This window comes from Entelurus aequoreus, linkage group LG18 (assembly GCF_033978785.1).
Source record: "Entelurus aequoreus isolate RoL-2023_Sb linkage group LG18, RoL_Eaeq_v1.1, whole genome shotgun sequence".
NCBI lineage: Eukaryota > Metazoa > Chordata > Actinopteri > Syngnathiformes > Syngnathidae > Entelurus > Entelurus aequoreus.
The window spans coordinates 41,630,214-41,651,139 of NC_084748.1; the positions used below are offsets into that span (position 1 = coordinate 41,630,214).

General features: G+C 40.8%; 1 protein-coding gene across 3 annotated transcripts in view; it reads left to right on the forward strand.

Annotated features, from left to right (window-relative positions):
* neurl1aa (neuralized E3 ubiquitin protein ligase 1Aa) overlaps nucleotides 1-20,926 on the forward strand; it is a 104,761-nt gene that overhangs the window by 35,245 nt on the left and 48,590 nt on the right. For all 3 annotated transcript variants that reach the window (XM_062027167.1, XM_062027168.1, XM_062027169.1), the window contains one exon: nucleotides 1,898-2,219. In XM_062027167.1, the coding sequence (XP_061883151.1) occupies nucleotides 1,898-2,219 (322 nt within the window). The remainder of the gene's footprint in view (nucleotides 1-1,897; nucleotides 2,220-20,926) is intronic.

Here is a 20,926-nt window from a genome sequence, read left to right on the forward strand (position 1 = left end):
TGCTGAAAGGTACATACAGGTTTTGGAGCAACATATGTTGCCATCCAAGTAACGTTACCATGGACGCCCCTGCTTATTTCAGCAAGATAATGCCAAGCCACATGTTACATCAAGGTGGCTTCATAGTAAAAGAGTGCGGGTACTAGACTGGCCTGCCTGTAGTCCAGACCTGTCTCCCATTGAAAATGTGTGGCACATTATGAAGCCTAAAATACCACAACAGAGACCCCCGGACTGTTGAACAACTTAAGCTGTACATCAAGCAAGAATGGGAAAGAATTCCACCTGAGAAGCTTCAAAAATGTGTCTCCTCAGTTCCCAAACGTTTACTGAGTGTTGTTAAAAGGAAAGGCCATGTAACACAGTGGTGAACATGCCCTTTCCCAACTACTTTGGCACGTGTTGCAGCCATGAAATTCTAAGTTAATTATTATTTGCAAAAAAAAAAGTTTTATGAGTTTAAACATCAAATATCTTGTCTTTGTAGTGCATTCAATTGAATATGGGTTGAAAAGGATTTGCAAATCATTGTATTCCGTTTATATTTACATCTAACACAATTTCCCAACTCATATGGAAACGGGGTTTGTATATTATTGGTTAATTTTTTTTTTTAGCACTGCTGGAGTGGCAGCTGGTTGCATCAGCTCTTCTCTTTTAATGTCTTTAATGTCCTTTGTGTTCTTTAATGTTACCCTCTTACACACATATTTATGTGTGCTATGGCTATATGAGTTTTTTTTCCCGCTTGGCCTCAGTCTGGACGCCCTCTCCAGGGGCCAAGGCTTACACTGAATATTTTTTTCATTTTTACTCACCCCCACCCCCTCCCCAGCGTTTACCTGTTTCTCACCCTTTTTGTAAGGGGCGCCAGAAGTTGGCAGACCCGTCTGCGATCCTGTTCTGTCTCCCTGTAATGTTTGTCTGATCTTGAATGGGATTGTGCTGAATATCTTAATTTCCCTTTGCAGATTAATAAAAGTACTTCTGATTCTGATTCTAATTTTGTGAGGGTGGAAGTTATCCGTAGTCGCACCGTCATTCAAGACTGACCTATAAAAAAGCTTCTATCATATTGTTCGCCTACAAAATTTAAGTTGATTAGCAACCAAAAGAAGGATTCATAACCACCAAAAATAATAAGACCTCCAGACAATAAAAAAAAAAGCAAAACAAGTATTGTTTCATTAAAACCTCTAAAGGCTTAGTGGCCACAAGCGTAGACAGCACCTTTTAGCTCTTATTTCCAAAATTGTGTACACTACTGAATTGGGGTCTTATGGCCGCTTATGTGGACACTTATACTGCCATCTGGTGGTGTCAGAAGAGTATAATATACAATGGAATTTGGAAAAAAAAAGTGTAAAAATAAGAATTAGCATGTCACTAAACATGAAGTACACGTTTGTTACTTATGGACTAAGTACATCATATCAAAAGATGATTCTTAGTTTTTATTCTAATTAGGGTCCAATAAGCCCAAATAGCAAAGAGAAATAAAAAAAAAAAGCATGTAAACAAACAGTTTGGGCCTTAGGTTTTTAAGAACAAAAATATTAGGAGACAAGATTTTGAATAATTTGGTTAAAAAATATGTTTTTATTTAAAATCCATTATTTTAATTTACAAATCTTGTTTTGTAACTATGTGTATTTTTTGATTGCATAAAAAGACACCATTTTCTCTCCGCATTGGTCCACTTCAGTTAATTCAAGACAGAGTGTATCTGAAAACCCAATGTAACACAGCTAGTTCGGCCCCAGGTTTTTATCCCATTCCGCACCAGGACACAAACCCTGGTCGTCCGCCTATCATGGCTGGCTAACTTTTACACCAACATGGTTTATTTTACTTACTCGGTCTTCATCCACTAAACAACTGTTTTTCTTTTCCCTAGATTACTAAAAAACAGTGTTGCTGGAGTGGGGCTCTGCGTCTGGGGTTTACCTCTAAAGATCCCTGCAGGATAAACCCAGACAACCTGCCAAAGTACGCCTGCCCAGATCTGGTGTCCCAAAGTGGCTTCTGGGCTAAGGCTCTCCCTGAAGAGTTTGCTAACAAGGGCAACGTCATCACCTTTTGGGTTGACAAGAAGGGCCGTGTTTTCTATCGCATAAACGAGTCCAGCCCCATGCTGTTCTTCAGCGGAGTCCGAACAGCTGATCCCCTCTGGGCTCTAATTGATGTTTACGGTCTGACCCGGGAAGTGCAGCTGTTAGGTAAGCGAGTTGAAAAAGCATGTATTCTAGAACATCACACCATCCAATCCAAATATAGTTCTTGGACAATGTTTAGCAAATATGTATGTTAGAAGGGATGTTTGCTGGTTCTATAATCTTGTCATTTTCATTTAGATTTTTTTTTTTTGGATAGATCAGGGGTCGGCAACCTGCGGTTCTTTAGTCGCTCCCTGGAGCTTTTTAAAAAAAGTATACAAATAATTGTTTAAATATGGTCTCAGTGTGAGAACAAACATGACACAAGCGATCTCACTGTTTATATTAAACAGATTATTTGGCGAGCGCCGTTTCGTCCTAATTTCGGCGGTCCTTGAACTCACCGTAGTTTGTTTACATGTCCGTTGCCACATATAGACGCGTTTTATGCCAATCCTTAGTTTCATTTTGTCTACCAAGCTTTTTATGCTTTGCGTGGATGCACAAAGGGGAGCTTTGTTGACGTTATTGACTTGTGTGGAGTGCTAATCAGGCATATTTGGTCACTGCATGACTGCAAGCTCATCTTTGCTAACATGCTATTTAGGCCTTGTTTGTAGTCTATTTGAGCTCATTTAATTTCCCTTACTTTTGTCCTCCGTGTATTTAAATGCCCTTTGTGTATTTAAGTTATTTATATGCAATATTGGCTGCATTTCTGATAGTTGTTAGTGTGCCATGTTGTTCCAGACCACAGCAAACGTTACCCAGCTTGCAAAGATTGCAATAAATCCATTAGAAGAAGACAGCCTGCCGTTTCCTTTAACTTGGACACACACATCTATTCCTTTGGCCATTCTAAGCCAGTCATTTCCAGGAGTTATCTCAGCCTCTGAGAAGCCTCTGTTTTACTAATGTTTTCCAATGTTCTAAAAATGTGTGTCTGTCAACCAAAATTTGCTTCAGCTTGCACAGTAATTTTGATAGTAGGCTATTATAGCTAATATAGACAACTGACATCACGTGTTGCCTTCATTATAAGACTTGTATTTGCGGCTCCAGTATTGTATTTTTGGTCCAATATGGCTTTTTCGACATTTTGGGTTGCCAACCCCTGGGATAGATGGTTATAATCAGTTTTACTTAGTATTCTGTTCTGTACTAGAACACGTTTTTATAACTTTATGAAGATCTCTACAAGTCACCACTTGATTTATTTTGTTGTTCCTCTGCTCTTCACTGTACATGTCTTTAGACATCCATACCACATCTATCCACGTTTGGTGTAAGCATGTTACCCAGATCATCCCTCGCCATACAATAACACGACCCTCCACCTTCAATCTCCCCTATGTACAGTAAAGCCTTCCATGTAGCAAACCCTTCAACTAAACAAATGCACTCTATTTATGACAATATCTGGCCCCCCCTAAAGCACTGCAGGGCAGCAAAGTGGGAGGGCCTAAATGCTGTGCATTATCGGGATAGTTGGGACCTTAGTCAACATACCAACAAGGCATAGCACTGTACAGTCTGACCAATGCTTTGTTGTGACTAAACCTACACTTTATTTTCTCTGGAGAGTCTGTTGTCATCCCACTGCCGTTTACCCGGTTTCTGCTTTCAGCTGACGACATGGCATGCAGTATACAGTGCACAGTTACTCCCTGCAAGGGGAACCACTTTTTTTTTTTAAATGTTGCCCATCGTTTACAATCATTATGATTGACAAGAACACACTTTTTTTTTTTTTTATTCTAAAGATGATAAAAAACTAGAGATGTCCGATAATATCGGGCTGCCAATATTATCGGCCGATAAATGCTTTAAAATGTAATATCGGAAATTATCGGTATCGGTTTCAAAAAGTAAAATGTATGACTTATTAAAACGCCGCTGTGTACACGGACGTAGGGAGAAGTACAGAGCGCCAATAAACCTTAAAGGCACTGCCTTTGCGTGCCGGCCCAGTCACATAATATCTACGGCTTTTCACACACACAAGTGAATGCAAAGCAATACTTGGTCAACAGCCATACAGGTCACACTGAGGGTGACCGTGTAAACAACTTTAACACTGTTACAAATATGTGCCACACTGTGAACCCACACCAAACAAGAATGACAAACACATTTCGGGAGAAGATCCGCACCGTAACACAACATAAACACAACAGAACAAATACCCAGAACCCCTTGCAGCACTAACTCTTCCGGGACGCTACAATATACACCCCCCGCTACCCCCTAAACCCCGCCCCTCCCAACCCCGCCCACCTCAAACTCCTCATGCTCTCTCAGGGAGAGCATGTCCCAAATTCCAAGCTGTTGTTTTGAGGCATGTTAAAAAAAAAATAATGCACTTTGTGACTTCAATAATAAATATGGCAGTGCCATGTAGGCATTTTTTTTCCATAACTTGAGTTGATTTATTTTGGAAAACCTTGCTACATTGTTTAAAGGCCTACTGAAACCCACTACTACTGACCACGCAGTCTGATAGTTTATATATCAATGATGAAATCTTATGCAATTTTAAATTTCCCGCTAAACTTCCGGTTGAAAACGTCTATGTATGATGACGTATGCGCGTGACGTCAATCGTTGAAACGGAAGTATTGGTACCCCATTGAATCCAATACAAAAAAGCTCTGTTTTCATCTCAAAATTCCACAGTATTCTGGACATCTGTGTTGGTGAATCTTTTGCAATTTGTTTAATGAACAATGAAGACTGCAAAGAAGAAAGTTGTAGGTGGGATCGGTGTATTAGCGGCTGGCTGTAGCAACACAACCAGGAGGACTTTGACTTGGATAGCAGACGCGCTATCGGGTGAAGTCCTTCGTCCTTCCGTCGATCGCTGGAACGCAGGTGAGCACGGGTGTTGATGAGCAGATGAGGGCTGGCTGGCGTAGGTGGAGCGCTAATGTTTTTATCATAGCTCTGTAAGGTCCCGTTGCTAAGTTAGCTTCAATGGCGTCGTTAGCAACAGCATTGTTAAGCTTCGCCAAGCTGGGAATTATTAACCGTGTAGTTACAGGTCCATGGTTTAATAGTATTGTTGATTTTCTGTCTATCCTTCCAGTCAGGATTTATTTTGTTTCTATCTGCATTTGAGCCCGATGCTATCACGTTAGCTCAGTAGCTAAAGAGCTTTGCCGATGTATTGTCGTGGAGATAAAAGTCACTGTAAATGGCCATTTCGCGTTCTCGACTCTCATTTTCAAGAGGATATAGTATCCGAGGTGGTTTAAAATACAAATCTGTGATCCACAATAGAAAAAGGAGAAAGTGTGGAATCCAATGAGCCCTTGTACCTAAGTTACGGTCAGAGTGAAAAAAGATACATCCTGCACTGCACTGTAGTCCTTCACTCTGACTTTCCTCATCCACGAATCTTTCATCCTTTCTCAAATTAATGGGGTAATCGTCGCTTTCCCGGTCCGAATCTCTCTCGCTGCATTGTAAACAATGGGAAAATCTGAGGAGTCCTTCCTCCGGTGACGTCACGCTACTTCCGGTATAGGCAAGGCTTTTTTTTATCAGCGACCAAAAGTTGCGACCTTTATCGTCGTTCTCTACTAAATACTTTCAGCAAAAATATGGCAATGTCGAGAAATTATCAAGTATGGCACATATAATGGATCTGCTATCCCCGTTTAAAGAAAAACAATTCATTTCAGTAGGCCTTTAATGCATCCAGCGGGGCATCACAACAAAATTAGGCATAATAATGTGTTAATTCCACGACTGTATGTATCGGTATCGGTTGATATCGGAATCTGTAATTAAGAGTTGGACAATATCGGAATATCGGATATCGGCAAAAAAGCCATTATCGGACATCTCTAGTTCCACACCTTTAGCACATGTCATAAACAAGATTTGGAGGTACATGTGCGGGACTAAGCATTTAATTGCATATTGCCCATTTGTCTAATGATAATGCAACTTTGAGGGCATCTGTGCGACACCGGCTTGCTCTCCAGTCCGACCCAATTAGCTGTCTTTTTTACTGTTGAGTCATAATCACGGCTGCCTCGAAAGCAAGGGCTTATCGTGTTCCGTCAGGAACTAACTTGACATCTGCCCCCTAAAAACAGGGCGGAAAACATCCCTGGTGGAACAGTGCTTATGTCTGGGAGAGATGTATTACTCAGACATGAACTTTTTGACACTGGCTATTTTGTTTTGGTCTGCGCTGTGCATCCTTTTCTATGTTCAGCGTTTCATAAATCCTCCCCATCTGCTGATAAGCCCTTTGGGCTTTATCATCTGAAGTCCTTTCACATCTGAGGTCTGTTTTTGACGTTGCTTTTAGCCCCAATTTTGTATGATGTTAGAGAAGCATCCGTTTTTTTTGTTAGGTTTTATTGCCAGTTTTTAACTCTTGACTGTTATCACGAATAAATCAACACAAATGTGCCTTGTTTTGGTGCGATGACGTCTTTGGTCAACCGGAAAGGCAACACATTTTATCTGTGCTAAATGGAAACAAGGGCCCCCCAGTGTAAGAGAGGCACACAGGGTATGACCAATAGTCGCATTAAAGCAGTGTTTTTGAAGCTTTTTTGAGCCAAGGCACATTTTTTGCGTTGAAAACACCACCAGCAGAAATCATTAAAAAACGAAACTCAGTTGATAGTAAAAAGGCATTGTCGCAATTGTTGGATATGACTTTAAACCATAACCAACAATGCATCAATATAGCTCTTGTCTCAAAGTAGGTGTACTGTAACGACCTGTCACATCACGCCGTGACTTATTTTGACTTTTTTGCGGTTTTCCTTTGTGTAGTGTTTTAGTTCTTGTCTTGCGCTCCTATTTTGGTGACTTTTTCTCTTTTTTTGGTATTTTTCTGTAGCAGTTTCATGTCTTCCTTTGAGCGATATTTCCCGCATCTACTTTGTTTTAGCAATCCAGATTATTTCAGTTGTTTTTATCCTTCTTTGCGGGGACATCTTTAATTGTCATGTCATGTTCGGATGTACATTGTGGACGCCGTCTTTGCTCCACAGTAAGTCTTTGCTGTCGTCCAGCATTCTGTTTTTGTTTACTTTGTAGCCAGTTCAGTTTTAGTTTTGTTCTGCATAGCCTTCCCTAAGCTTCAATGCCTTTTCTTAGCGGCACTCACCTTTTTGTTTATTTTTAGTTTAAGCATTAGACACTTTTTTACCTGCACAATGCCTCCCGCTGTTTCCGACATCTACAAAGCAATTAGCTACCAGCTGCCACCTACTGATATGGAAGAGTATTACACGGTTACTCTGCCGAGCTCTAGACAGCACCGACACTCAACAACAACACATCATTTGCAGACTATAATTACTGGTTTGCAAAAAATATTTTTAACCCAAATAGGTGAAATTAGGTAGTGAATCACACCTGAGTAGGGATGATGTTCGAAAACCGGTTCTCCCGATGCTTCGATAAGAAAAGAACCGATTCCATGGGTTCGAATCCCATTTTGAGAACCGTCTTTGCTCCACAGTAAGTCTTTGCTGTCTGTCGTCCAGCTTTCTGTTTTTGTTTACTTTGTAGCCAGTTCAGTTTTAGTTTTGTTCTGCATAGCCTTCCGTAAGCTTCAATGCCTTTTCTTAGGGAATGTGAAGGTTTCCCTCTTGGGTGGGTTCTCCTGGCCGACAGATTTTCGGTAGCCCGGTAGATAGTTTGAATACAGTCTTTTATTTGCATGCACACACGCAGCGATTGCTTTCCAGCAATATATGTTTTCGTTTCAGTCCCGCGTCTGTCCCTGGCTCCAACTCCAACTCCCCTGTCTCGTTCTGGCTGCTGCTAATAAAGGCGACAGGTGATTAGATAACAAGGCTCACGCTGTCTTCGAGGCCGGTCCTTGCACACCCCGTTCCGCGGCAGGCCCGCAGGCCACGCCTCCCTTCCACAGCGGCACTCACTTTTTTGTTTATTTTTAGTTTAAGCATTAGACACTTTTTTACCTGCACACTGCCTCCCGCTGTTTCCGACATCTATAAAGCAATTAGCTACCGGCTAACCACCTACTGATATGGAAGAGTATTACACGGTTACTCTGCCGAGCTCTAGACAGCACCGACACTCAACAACAACACATCATTTGCAGACTATAATTACTTGTCTGCAAAAAATATTTTTAATCTCCCACGGCACATCAGACTGTATCTCACGGCACACTAGTGTGCACAGTAGTTGAAAAACACTGCCTTAGAGAGTGTACATGGAGAATGACACTTCACATGTAGGTGTGAAAATACAAAAAAACTAACTATTAGAAAATCCAGACAAATTTAGTGCGCGTAAACACTGTCTATGGTAATTGAAAGAAACACAGGTTACCGTACTTGCTGCTATTAAGGCCACGATTACTGATTTCCATCCATCCATTTTTCTACCGCTTGTCCCTTTCGGGGTCGCAAGGGGCTGGAGCCTATCCCAGCTACACTTGGGCGGAAGGCAGGTTACACCCTGGGCAGGCCGCCACCTCCTTGCAGGGCCAACATAGACAGACAGACAACCATTGAAAAGTGGCGTTTGCAATGTGGAGCTACATTTAGCCGCCAGCGAGAATGCTGCATTGCGTTGAGGACAAGTTTGTTTATAGTCTGTCAAAATTGTGGTACACAGCTACAATGTGTAATCAACATGCATTATCACGATATAACAATAGTATTAAGAGCTCTATCATTGACCAAATTTCAACATTTACAGTCGTGGTCACTTGTAAAGAACATCATGTCATGGCTGTCTTGAGTGGTCGGGGGGGGGGGGGGGGGGGGGGGGGGCGTGGCTAAGGGCGTGGTTAAGAAGAGAGTATATTTACAGCTAGAATTCACCAAATCAAGTATTTCATATATATATATATATATATATATATATATATATATATATATATATATATATATATATATATATATATATATATATATATATATTATTTTATTTTATTTTTTTTAATTTTATTATACATATAAATAAAATACTTGAATTTCAGTGTTCTGCAGGCTATCCAGTATATGGCAGTATTGCCCTGTTTAAGAGTGTCACAACATTGCTGTTTACTGCAGACGAACTGCTTTACGTGCTAAACGTGACTTCTGTTGTTGTGTGTTGGTACCGCGCTGGGAGGACGTTAATGAAACTGCCTAACAATAAACCCACATAAGAAACCAAGAACTCTCTCTCCTTGTTGTGCACTCTACTCTCTAAAAGCCATAGATGTTATGACGTCATTGGGCAGGCAAGCTGTTTATATTGTGGGAAAGCGGACGTAAGAACGGCTGTCCCCACTCAGGTCCGCATTGAGCTGGAGGGGGCGTGGCCTCCAGCTCCGGCTGAATACCGGGAGTTTGTCGGGAGAAAATCTCTGCCGGGAGGTTGTCGGGAGAGGCGCTGAATACCGGGATTCTCCCGCTAAAAACGGGAGGGTTGGCAAGTATGCCTTACACACCGTGCTCTGCGGCAGGCCCGCAGACCACGCCCCCCTCCACAAGGACATTTAGATGTTAACTGGCAGTCAAGTATTGCACATTGTATCCGAGCCTTATATTTGAAAGTTTAGATGCAAGCCAATATAATCAGATACTTTTTTTTGCTGATCTTAAATCAACCAATATTGGATCTGGAAACCCCATTATACAGTTTTAAGACCTATGTCCTGGTTGTGAGGTTATCTGCCTCATTTAACTGTCTCATATGTGCTCACATCACATACCAGAGACACACACAGAACAGGGCTTGACTTCAAATTGTAAAAGTAGCTGAGTAACTGAGTAATTCCAGCTGTTATGAAGCAGCAAGCCACTTCAGCTTTAATCAAGAGAGGCCCTCTGTGGGACTTCCCTGAAGGACAGGATAATCAAGTCGGATTAGGAGGCTTTGGACTCTATGACACCTTTTACGAGACTGACCCAAGGAAAACAAGTTGGGCCATCTGGATGTCTCCTTACAGAAGCCAGTCTTATGACGTTCATATCAGTCATTTTCCCCCTGTCTACTTTTGTAGAGTATTGGGAATTGAGCTGGCAGAAACACTGATGAATTTCAGACATCTAGGGTTTTGAGACAATATTCTGACAATGGATTTACTTATGCAGAAGATTTTACATAATCAGGATCGTATTGCAGTCAATTTAGGTTATCAGCCGTGAAAATAGACTGAAAATGACTACAGTTGTACCTCAACTTATGAGTAACTTGAGATACGTGGTGTGCCTCAGCTTTTTTATGTTTCAAATCACGAGCATAGTTTAAGTAACGAGCCTCCGACACACTTGATGGCATAGCTAATAACAAAGTGAACGCCGTAAAATCTGCCCCACATCTGGTTAAACTTGCTAGCATTATCTTATAGCTGGAGATCTAAATGACCTTATTTTATGACTATTAAAATATACGTCCTCACCGCTCCCGCCTACTAACACTCAAAGCACATTGCCTGGAAAGCGTCAAACTCTTCTCCAAAATAACGCTGAATGCGGGAGATATAACTAGGAATATCCTCTTTTTCAAGGCCATTACTGCACATGTTGGATCTCATGAGACTGGAATATGCCAAACAGAACAAACTAAAAATGATTTCAGTGTTCAGCCTGCTAGAAAAGGTAAACACTTCATACACAAATAAACAAACTACAGGTGGTGGTGGAATATTCCATTACATACGTATACCATATTCATTAGCTACTGTATTGTAGTAGTTTGTATTACTATCGTATTGTTTCTTAAACAACAAACAATATTTCTTATCTTACACGATTTAAATTGTGCTGTTCTTTGAGGCCCAAGCACATATTTGAATCACACTTCATCTATTAAATTAACAACTAATTAGTTTGTTTATTTTGAACATGCATACGATACAATGTAATGCATCACACATTTCCAGTTGTTTCATTACTGTCAAGGTGTGTAGGTGCCGAACCCCAAGATGCAGAGATGATGGCAGGCATTGAACAGGAAAACATGATTTAATTAAATACTATGGCAAAAAACAAACAAAGGGGTACAAACAAAAGGCGGAGAACAAACTAGGCTATGAACTAAAATAGCACAAAGGCTAACTGTGGACAAGAAACAAACACTTACTGTGACCAGAAAAAACAAAACTCACGTGGCAAGAAACGAGCAGGATGAACTATGATAGGAACAGAGTGGACAGAAGTAGACAAGGCAAGGCAAGGCAAGGCAGCTTTATTTGTATAGCGCTTTTCATACACAAGGCAGACTCAAAGTGCTTCACAGACAACAAAGTGAAATGAAAGAAAATAAAAGCAAAATTAAAATGCAGACAATAAAAATAAAAACAGTGCAGACGTTAAAAGTTAAAAGATTAAAAGATTTAGCTGAAAGCTAAGGTGAACATAAAAGTCTTCAGTCTAGTTTTAAAAGTAGTGAGAGTTGGGGAGAGTCTGACATCTTCAGGAAGTTTATTCCAGCTATGTGTTGCATAGTGACTGAATGATGATCTCCCTTGATTTGAGTTTACTCTTGGAACCGCTAACAGATTGGTCTCAGAAGATCTTAGTGATCTAGAGGGCGTATATAGTGGGAGCATATCAGTGATATACTTGGGCCCTAGACCATGTAGTGATTTATATGTGAGCAGGAGGATTTTGAAATCTATTCTCTGATGTACAGGGAGCCAATGTAAGGATTTAAGAATTGGTGTAATGTGCTCACATTTTTTGGTCTTTGTTAGAACTCTAGCAGCAGCGTTCTGAACAAGCTGTAGCTGCCTGACAGTTTTTTTGGGAAGACCTGCAAGGAGACCATTACAATAGTCTAGCCTACTGGTAATAAAGGCATGTACAAGTTTTTCTAAGTCTTGAGCTGACATGAGCCCTCTAAGTCTTTTTACATTTTTGAGGTGATAGTAGGCCGATTTTGTTACTGATTTGATGTGACTGTCGAAATGTAAATCAGAATCTAAAATAACCCCAAGATTTCTGGCTTTATTTGAGGTTTTCAGGGACAGTGATTGAAGGTGTTGGATGACTTTAAACCTTTCTTTTTTAGCACCAAAAACAATTATCTCAGTTTTATCTTCATTTAGTTGTAGGAAATTTTGGCACATCCAGTGTTTGACTTGCTCAATGCACTGGCACAGAAGATCTATGGGGCGATAGTCATTTGGTGATAGCGCTACATAGATTTGGGTGTCATCGGCATAGCAATGATGGTCAATGTTATTATTTTGCATGATTTGTCCTAGTGGGAGCATATAGATGTTAAATAAAGTCGGCCCCAAGATTGAACCTTGGGGGACTCCACACGTTACGTTGGTTGGTTCTGATACAAAGTCACCAATGGAAACAAAATAGTTCCTATCTTGTAGATATGACTTGAACCAGCTTAAAACTGTGCCTGAGATCCCCACCCAGTTTTCCAACCTGTCCAAAAGTATTGAGTGGTCGACAGTGTCAAATGCAGCACTGAGGTCCAAAAGCATTAATACTGAAGTTTTGCCAGAGTCTGTGTTTAGACGGATGTCATTTATAACTTTAAGAAGGGCCGTCTCTGTGCTATGAAGAGGTCGAAATCCTGACTGGAAGTTGTTGTGGCAGCCAGTAGAAGCCAAGAAGTGATTTAGTTGTTGGAGGACAACTTTCTCAATTATTTTACTGTTGTAGACAGAGCTACAACAACAAGTATAAATGACAGGTAGTAGTGACATAGACAGGTAGACACTACAATAATCCAGCCGTGACTGGAGGGCAGGACAGGTTTAAATAGGCAGCTGGCTGACTGGCACCAGGTGTGGCCACGTGCCAATCAGCCACAGCTGAGGGGACAAAGCACTCAGGGAGACAATCAGGAAATGAAGAAAAAATAAAAGCACTGACAGGAAACTAAGAACAGGAAACCAAGACAAACGCAGAGGAAAACTAAAACTTGACCAAACTGTCAGGGACAACCCTGACAATTACGGCACGTCCAAAAAGGAGTAGGAAGAAGCAGAGCTTCTAGTAAGCAAATAAATATTATATATATTAAATACAATGATTTGCAAATCCTTTTCAACCCATATTCAATTGAATGCACTACAAAGACAACATATTTGATGTTCAAACTCATAAACTTTTTTTTTTTTTTGCAAACAATAATTAACTTAGAATTTCATGGCTGCAACACGTGCCAAAGTAGTTGGGAAAGGGCATGTTCACCACTGTGTTACATGGCCTTTCCTTTTAACAACACTAGTAAACATTTGGGAACTGAGGAGACACATTTGTTAAGCTTCTCAGGTGGAATTCTTTCCCATTCTTGCTTGATGTACAGCTTAAGTTGTTCAACAGTCCGGGGGTCTCCGTTGGGGTATTTTAGGCTTCATAATGCACCACACATTTTCAATGGGAGACAGGTCTGGACTACAGGCAGGCCAGTCTAGTACCCGCACTCTTTTACTATGAAGCCACGTTGATGTAACACGTGACTTGGCATTGTCTTGCTGAAATAAGCAGGGGCGTCCATGGTAACGTTGCTTGGATGGCAACATGTGTTGCTCCAAAACCTGTATGTACCTTTCAGCATTAATGGTGCCTTCACAGATGTGTAAGTTACCCATGTCTTGGGCACTAATACACCCCCATACCATCACAGATGCTGGCTTTTCAACTTTGCGCCTATAACAATCCGGATGGTTCTTTTCCTCTTTGGTCCGGAGGACACAAGGTCCACAGTTTCCAAAAATAACTTGAAATGTGGACTCGTCAAGACCACAGAACACTTTTCCACTTTGTATCAGTCCATCTTAGATGAGCTCAGGCCCAGCGAAGCCGACGGTGTTTGTGGGTGTTGTTGATAAACGATTTTCGAAAGTTTTAACTTGCACTTACAGGTGTAGCGACCAACTGTAGTTACTGGCAGTGGGTTTCTGAAGTGTTCCTGAGCCCATGTGGTGATATCCTTTACACACTGATGTCGCTTGTTGATGCAGTACAGCCTGAGGGATCGAAGGTCACGGGCTTAGCTGCTTACGTGCAGTGATTTCTCCAGATTCTCTGAACCCTTTGATGATATTACGGACCGTAGATGGTGAAATCCCTAAATTCCTTGCAATAGCTGGTTGAGAAAGGTTTTTCTTAAACTGTTCAACAATTTGCTCACGCATTTGTTGACAAAGTGGTGACCCTCGCCCCATCCTTGTTTGTGAATGACTGAACATTTCATGGAATCTACTTTGATACCCAATCATGGCACCCACCTGTTCCCAATTTGCCTGTTCACCTGTGGGATGTTCCAAATAAGTGTTTGATGAGCATTCCTCAACTTTATCAGTATTTATTGCCACCTTTCCCAACTTCTTTGTCACGTGCTGCTGGCATCAAATTCTAAAGTTAATTATTATTTGCAAAAAAAAAAAGTTTATCAGTTTGAACATCAAATATGTTGTCTTTGTAGCATATTCAACTGAACATGGGTCGAAAATGATTTGCAAATCATTGTATTCCGTTTATATTTACATCTAACACAATTTCCCAACTCATATGGAAACGGGGTTTGTAGATCAAAGTACGACTATAGTGTAAATGATTACACCGGTCATAGATTATCGCATTTGAACATATCAAAAGAGCAATTTTTATCGCATTGCTTTCCATTCAGTTTATAATTTGACAATGGGGTGCTTCTCAGTTGCTTGTTTCCACTGATTTTGCATCCTGTGGAAATCGTTTTTGACTATGACCCTGTTTAGGGTAATAGTATCCAGTTTTTAAAGAATGAACAAGCAACATAACAAACACTAACTCAGACTTGTATGTGGCACATGCAACTCAATAAATAAACCATATATACATTTTTTATACCGCTTATACTGTTCATCTGGAGTCTATCCCAGCTGACAAAAGGCGGACTACACTGTTGACTGGTTGCCAGTTAATCACAGGCACATTTAAAGACAGGCAACCATTTACTGTTCATTTACGCTTGTTGACCACACATAAGTCAGCTGAGTGAACCGTGGAGCACATTATCATATTGAATATAATTAATAGCATCCAACATTTGTATTATAGTTAATATGCTTCTGGCCTACAATGTGTCAGCTGTCTGCTGTACAGAATGTCAGATGAGGCTGTAACTTGACTAATGAAATAATTCAAAACATTGAACGCGACCACAAAGAATGTCGTCTTTTGCTAAGACCACCCAGGGAACGTAACAATAATAAATATTCTGAATGTGTCACAGTAATTAAGTAATGGAACACAGCGAATGTAAGAACAATTTAAGAATGTTTGTGGTTGCAGAAAAAGAACTTGAAGTACAGCAGATCTTCCTTAGATGAAGACTTTCAATTTATGTATTGAAATTACTCCAAACATACTTTCTAATACTGTTATGCAAAGGACCGCACTGGGTCATTTTCAAACTTAAAGGAATATGTTTAATGGTCTAACTAAAGGTAGATGGTGCTGCTGATTTCATTTGTGACTAAAGCAGTTGGATTTGGATTTTCTGTAGGACCAGAAGGAAAATATACAGTCGTGGTCAAAAGTTTACATTGAGGAGAAATGGTGAGGCCTTCAATCCCAGGAACACTATACCTACCGTCAAGCATGGTGGTGGTAGTATTATGCTCTGGGCCTGTTTTGCTGCCAATGGAACTGGTGCTTTACAGAGAGTAAATGGGACAATGAAAAAGGAGGATTACCTCCAAATTCTTCAGGACAACCTAAAATCATCAGACCCGCCTTCAAAAGCCTGCAAAACCTGCTATCCCGCGCCGGAACGTAACCTTCTTTTGGCGTTAATTTGCACATAGTCTCACACACACACACCTTGGATCTAGTCACACTCCATTTCCCCTTGTTTAATCAATAGTATTGTTTGGTTATATTATTTATGGTTTATTATTATATATATTGTAATATACTGTATATATTTAATAGTGCTTTAATACCACACCCTTGTGTCTGTGCCGTCTACTCCTTCCGTACGTAACACATGGTAGGCTATAGGCTACTAGCTTTTGTAAACATAGTAAGCTATAGGCTGCAAGGGGCTAGCGGATACACAACAGCTAAGCACACAATAGCATACAATAGTGTCCCTAATGGAACAATATTGCAGTATAAAACATTTGTAAATATTAAGTATCAAATAATCATAGTTGCATAGTACTTACATATTCAAGGATTCAAGGAACTTTTTGTCATAGCAGCACACATGAGACATGAGATGGCACTGATTGTATGTCTGCATGCAAACGTGAAATAAGGGGGCTGTAAGTGCCTTAAGATGGAGGTTAGTATAGCTGAGGTCATGCATTCTGTTCATCAAACAACAGTGACACATGCTGAATTCTGTCGATGACCTAAGGGACAAAGCTTTTGTGACTTATCGGGCATTTTGCCCTGCTCTTTGTTATGTCCATGTGTCATCAAGAAGCCTATGGTGCTCTTTCCAACAGCCACCCCGTTCAAAGCCTTCTACCCAGATGAGTGAAATATGGGCCTTTGCCAAGGAATAAAGAACTTCCTAAGCTTCTATGGCAAAGACCTCACTGACATTCTCCCTCTCTTGAAGAGAGGGAGAAAGATCTCTCACCAAGTTCCTGGGGGTGCAGATAACTGACAATATGACCTGGTCCCTACACTTGTAAAAAGAGCTCAGCAGCGCATGCACTTTTTGCGTCGGATGAAAAGAGCACAGCTCCCCCCATTCTCACCACATTCTACAGAGGCACTATAGAGAGCCTACTGACCAACAGCATCTCTGTCTGGACTGGAGCCTGCAGTGCCTCAGACTGGAAGTCTCTCCAGAGAGTGGTGAGGACGGCAGAAAAGATCATCAGGACTCCTCTTCCTCCTATCCAGGAGATCGCAAAAAGCCGCTGCCTGACCAGGGCTCAGAAAATCTGCAAAGACTCCTCCCACCCCCACCAAGGACTGTTTTCACTGCTGGACTCTAGAAAGAGGTCCGCAGCCTCCGTAGCAGAACCTCCAGGTTCTGTAACAGCTTCTTCCCTCAGGCCGTAAGACTCTTGAATGCATTATAATAATCCCCTCAATTCCCCCCAAAAATGGATTAACTCGCTGGAATATAAAGACAATATAACATACATCCGTAAACGTAGATGCATATGCTAAAGTGCAATATATTTATCTGTACAGTAATCTATTTATTTATATCTGCACCTTGTTGATTTTTTTATCCTGCACTACCATGAGCTAATGCAACGAAATTTCGTTCTTATCTGTACTGTAAAGTTAAAATTTGAATGACAATATAAAGGAAGTCTAAGTCTTTTCTGCTGCCCCTGTTCATTGTCATTTCATATCACCACGTAGGGGCAGTTGGTACTTTAAACATGCACTAAAAAAAATCCATTATTGATTAATCACTATTGAATTAATTTGGTTTCTGCTGATAGAATAATAGTCAGTAAAAGTAATAGTCTGGTTTTACTGAGAATTGGTAGTTCATACGTCATGTGACAGGCAACCTTGCATATCAGACATGCAATGTAAAAACTAAAGTAAACTCTTGGATCTGCTTCGGGGAGTCGTTTGGCCATGGCTCAGTTGTTTGCACATCAGACCACTCTCTTCACCGGAGACGGGGTTGCGGAGCTGGCGTTGAGCGTTAGGCCGTGTTTGCCGGAGGTTGGATGTCCGCTGTCACTCCGGTAGGATGGACAGGCTTTACAGGGGTCTTGGCTGAATGAGCATGTGTCGGACACTTCGGCCTCCCTGGACAGATTCTCGCTCATCCGCGTGGACCAGACATTGGCTGGGGGCCGGTGGGCTGCCTAGGATAGCACGGTCGCTTCGTTGGGTCTGTTTCTGTCTCCGATGTGGTGGAGCATCGCGGAGGCCGCTGCAGTGTATGTGGATGTTAAGATGGTGTTTTTCTTTTGTTGTTTGTTTATGCATGGTGCATAAATAAATATATTTTTTTACAAATTATTCGGGTTTTATCATTTCGGCTTCGTTTTTTTCTTCCCCTAACTTGTATGTAGAAATGGCACCGCTGAGGTTGGCAGTAAGTTACATCAGCTCTGTTCTCTTTAATGTCTTTTTTTGTCCTTTGTGTTCTTTCCCTCTTGTTTTTCTTGTTTGTTCATTTACTTTTTGGACTTTTTGAGCCTGCACTAGCAACAACATGGTTTTGATGTTCGCCTGAATAAGTGACAGTAGCTTCTAAAATTTTCATCATTTTGCTATTGAGTCGTGGTATCTGTGGAACGGGTAGGGATCGACTTCCACACCAGACTATTACTTTTACGGACTATTACCACATCAGCAGACAGTTAATTGCTATTCTTAAACATGTGTCAAACATTTCCCCTGTTTAAAAATTTAAAAAAAGTAAAAAGTACCACTGATAGTCACACACACACACTAGGTGTGGTGAAATTATTCTCTGCATTTGACCCATCACCTTGTCCCACCCCCTGGGAGGTGAGGGGAGCAGTGAGCAGCAGCGGTGGCTGCGCTCAGGAATCATTTTGGTGATTTAACCCCCAATTCCATCCCTTAAACTGAGTAACAGGTCCCATTTTTATAGTCTTTGGTATGACTCGGCCGGGGTTTGAACTCACAACCTACCGATTTCAGGGCAGACACTCTAACCACAAAGCCACTGAGCAGGGTTAAGTTTAAGTCTAAGTCTAACGATAACAATCCGATACCAATACTAACCGTATATTCTCCTTTTTATAATAATAATGGGTATTTATTGTATGTGCTTTGCTTAATATATTTAATAAAAAAAACAGTTTAAACTGCATCAAGGATTCTGCTAAAATTCTGCTTAAATCGCACACATGAAATACTTAATGAAATACTGCTACTACTTTTTATTTAAACTTTAAACTGTTACAATTGAAAAGGCTTTTTGCGATTTTGGATGTTGCTTATATATTGATGATGCATATTGAATATTCATGCATAATAGAGATTAGTATAGAAGACCGTATGCTTACAATTGTATGAACCTTTTGTTGCAGGGATACCAGCAGAATTCCGCTATTCTTTTAGCCCAGTGTTTTTAAAACTGTAATAGTTTCGTTTTATTTCATTAATTCAAGGTCAAAGCAGAAAAAAATAAACAAAGCATTAAAATAAATAATGAATAAAAAAGAGCAGAAAGAAGTCTAAACCTATATCTACCCCCTATTCACACAGTTACATGTGTTGTTCAACTCAGAAAACGTATAATGGCAATATTTCTCTTCCATAACATACAACAAAATAAACAATCATGAAAACAGTAATTTACTCCAAATCATATCTTTTCATCATCATGATTTTTTTTTTTTGTTAAATACTGAAAGAGATCTACTTGTTCCACTGTCCAGTTTGTTCCATAAACTTTGACTGAAATGCCTTTTTTCATTGTTGCGGTTTTAAATCTCAATTTAATAAAGATCTCAATTACGTTTAAATTATCATTACTTTCTCTTTTAACAAATCTTTTTTTAATATTTGATTAAAAAAAAATTGTATGTGCTTTGTACATGATTTTTAAAGGCCTACTGAAAGCCACTACTACCGACCACGCAGTCTGATAGTTTGTATATCAATGATGAAATCTTAACATTGCAACACATGCCAATACGGCCGGGTTAACTTATAAAGTGCAATTTTAAATTTCCCGCTAAACTTCCGGTTCAAAACGCCTTTGGAGGATGACGTATGCGCGTGACGTCGAGAGGTCCACGGAAGTGTTTGGACCATATTGGACACAATACACAGAGCTCTGTTTTCTTCGACAAAATTCCACAATATTCTGAACATCTGTGTTGGTGAATCTTTTGCAATTTTAATGAACAATGGAGGCTGCAAAGAAGAACGTTGTAGGTGGGATCGGTGTATGCGGCTGGCTGTAGCAACACAACAAGGAGGACTTTGACTTGGATAGCAGACGCGCTAGCGGCGAACTCACCTTGACTTCCTACGTCTCCGGGCCGCCGACCGCATCGTCAAACGCTGGAACGCAGGTGAGCACGGGTGTTGATGAGCTGAGGAGGGCTGGCTGGCGTAGGTGGAGCGCTAATGTTTTTATCATAGCTCTGACGAGGTCCCGTTGTTAAGTTAGCGTCGTTAGCAACAGCATTGCTAGGCTTCGACAGGCGTCGAATACACATTAACCGTGTATTTACATGTCCAGTGTTTGGTTCGGTGTCTCCTGATAGTAGTATTGTTGATCTTCTGTCTATCCTTCCAGTCAGGGATTTATTCATTTTGTTTCTATCTGCATTTGAGACAGATGCTATCACGTTAGCTCATGCTAAGAGCTTCGTCGATGATGGGTGAAGTCTTTCGTCGCGCCGCCGATCGCTGGAACGCAGGTGAGCACGGCTGTTGATGTAACCGTGTAGTTACATGTCCATGGTTTAATAGTATTGTTGATCTTCTGTCTATCCTTCCAGTCAGGGGTTTATTTGTTTTGTTTCTATCTGCATTTGAGAACGATGTTATCACGTTAGCTCAGTAGCTAAGTGTGTCACCGATGTATTGTCGTGGAGATAAAAGTCACCCTGAATGTCCATTTCGCGTGCTCGACTCTCATTTTCAAGAGGATATAGTATCCGAGGTGGTTTGAAATACAAATCCGTGATCCACAATAGAAAAAGGAGATAGTGTGGAATCCAATGAGCCAGCTTGTACCTAAGTTACGGTCAGAGCGAAAAAAGATACGTCCGGCACTGCCTCTAGTTCTTCATTCTAACGTTCCTCATCCACGAATCATTCATCCTCGCTCAAATTAATGGGGTAATCGTCACTTTCTCGCTCCTAATATCTCTCGCTCCATTGTAAACAACG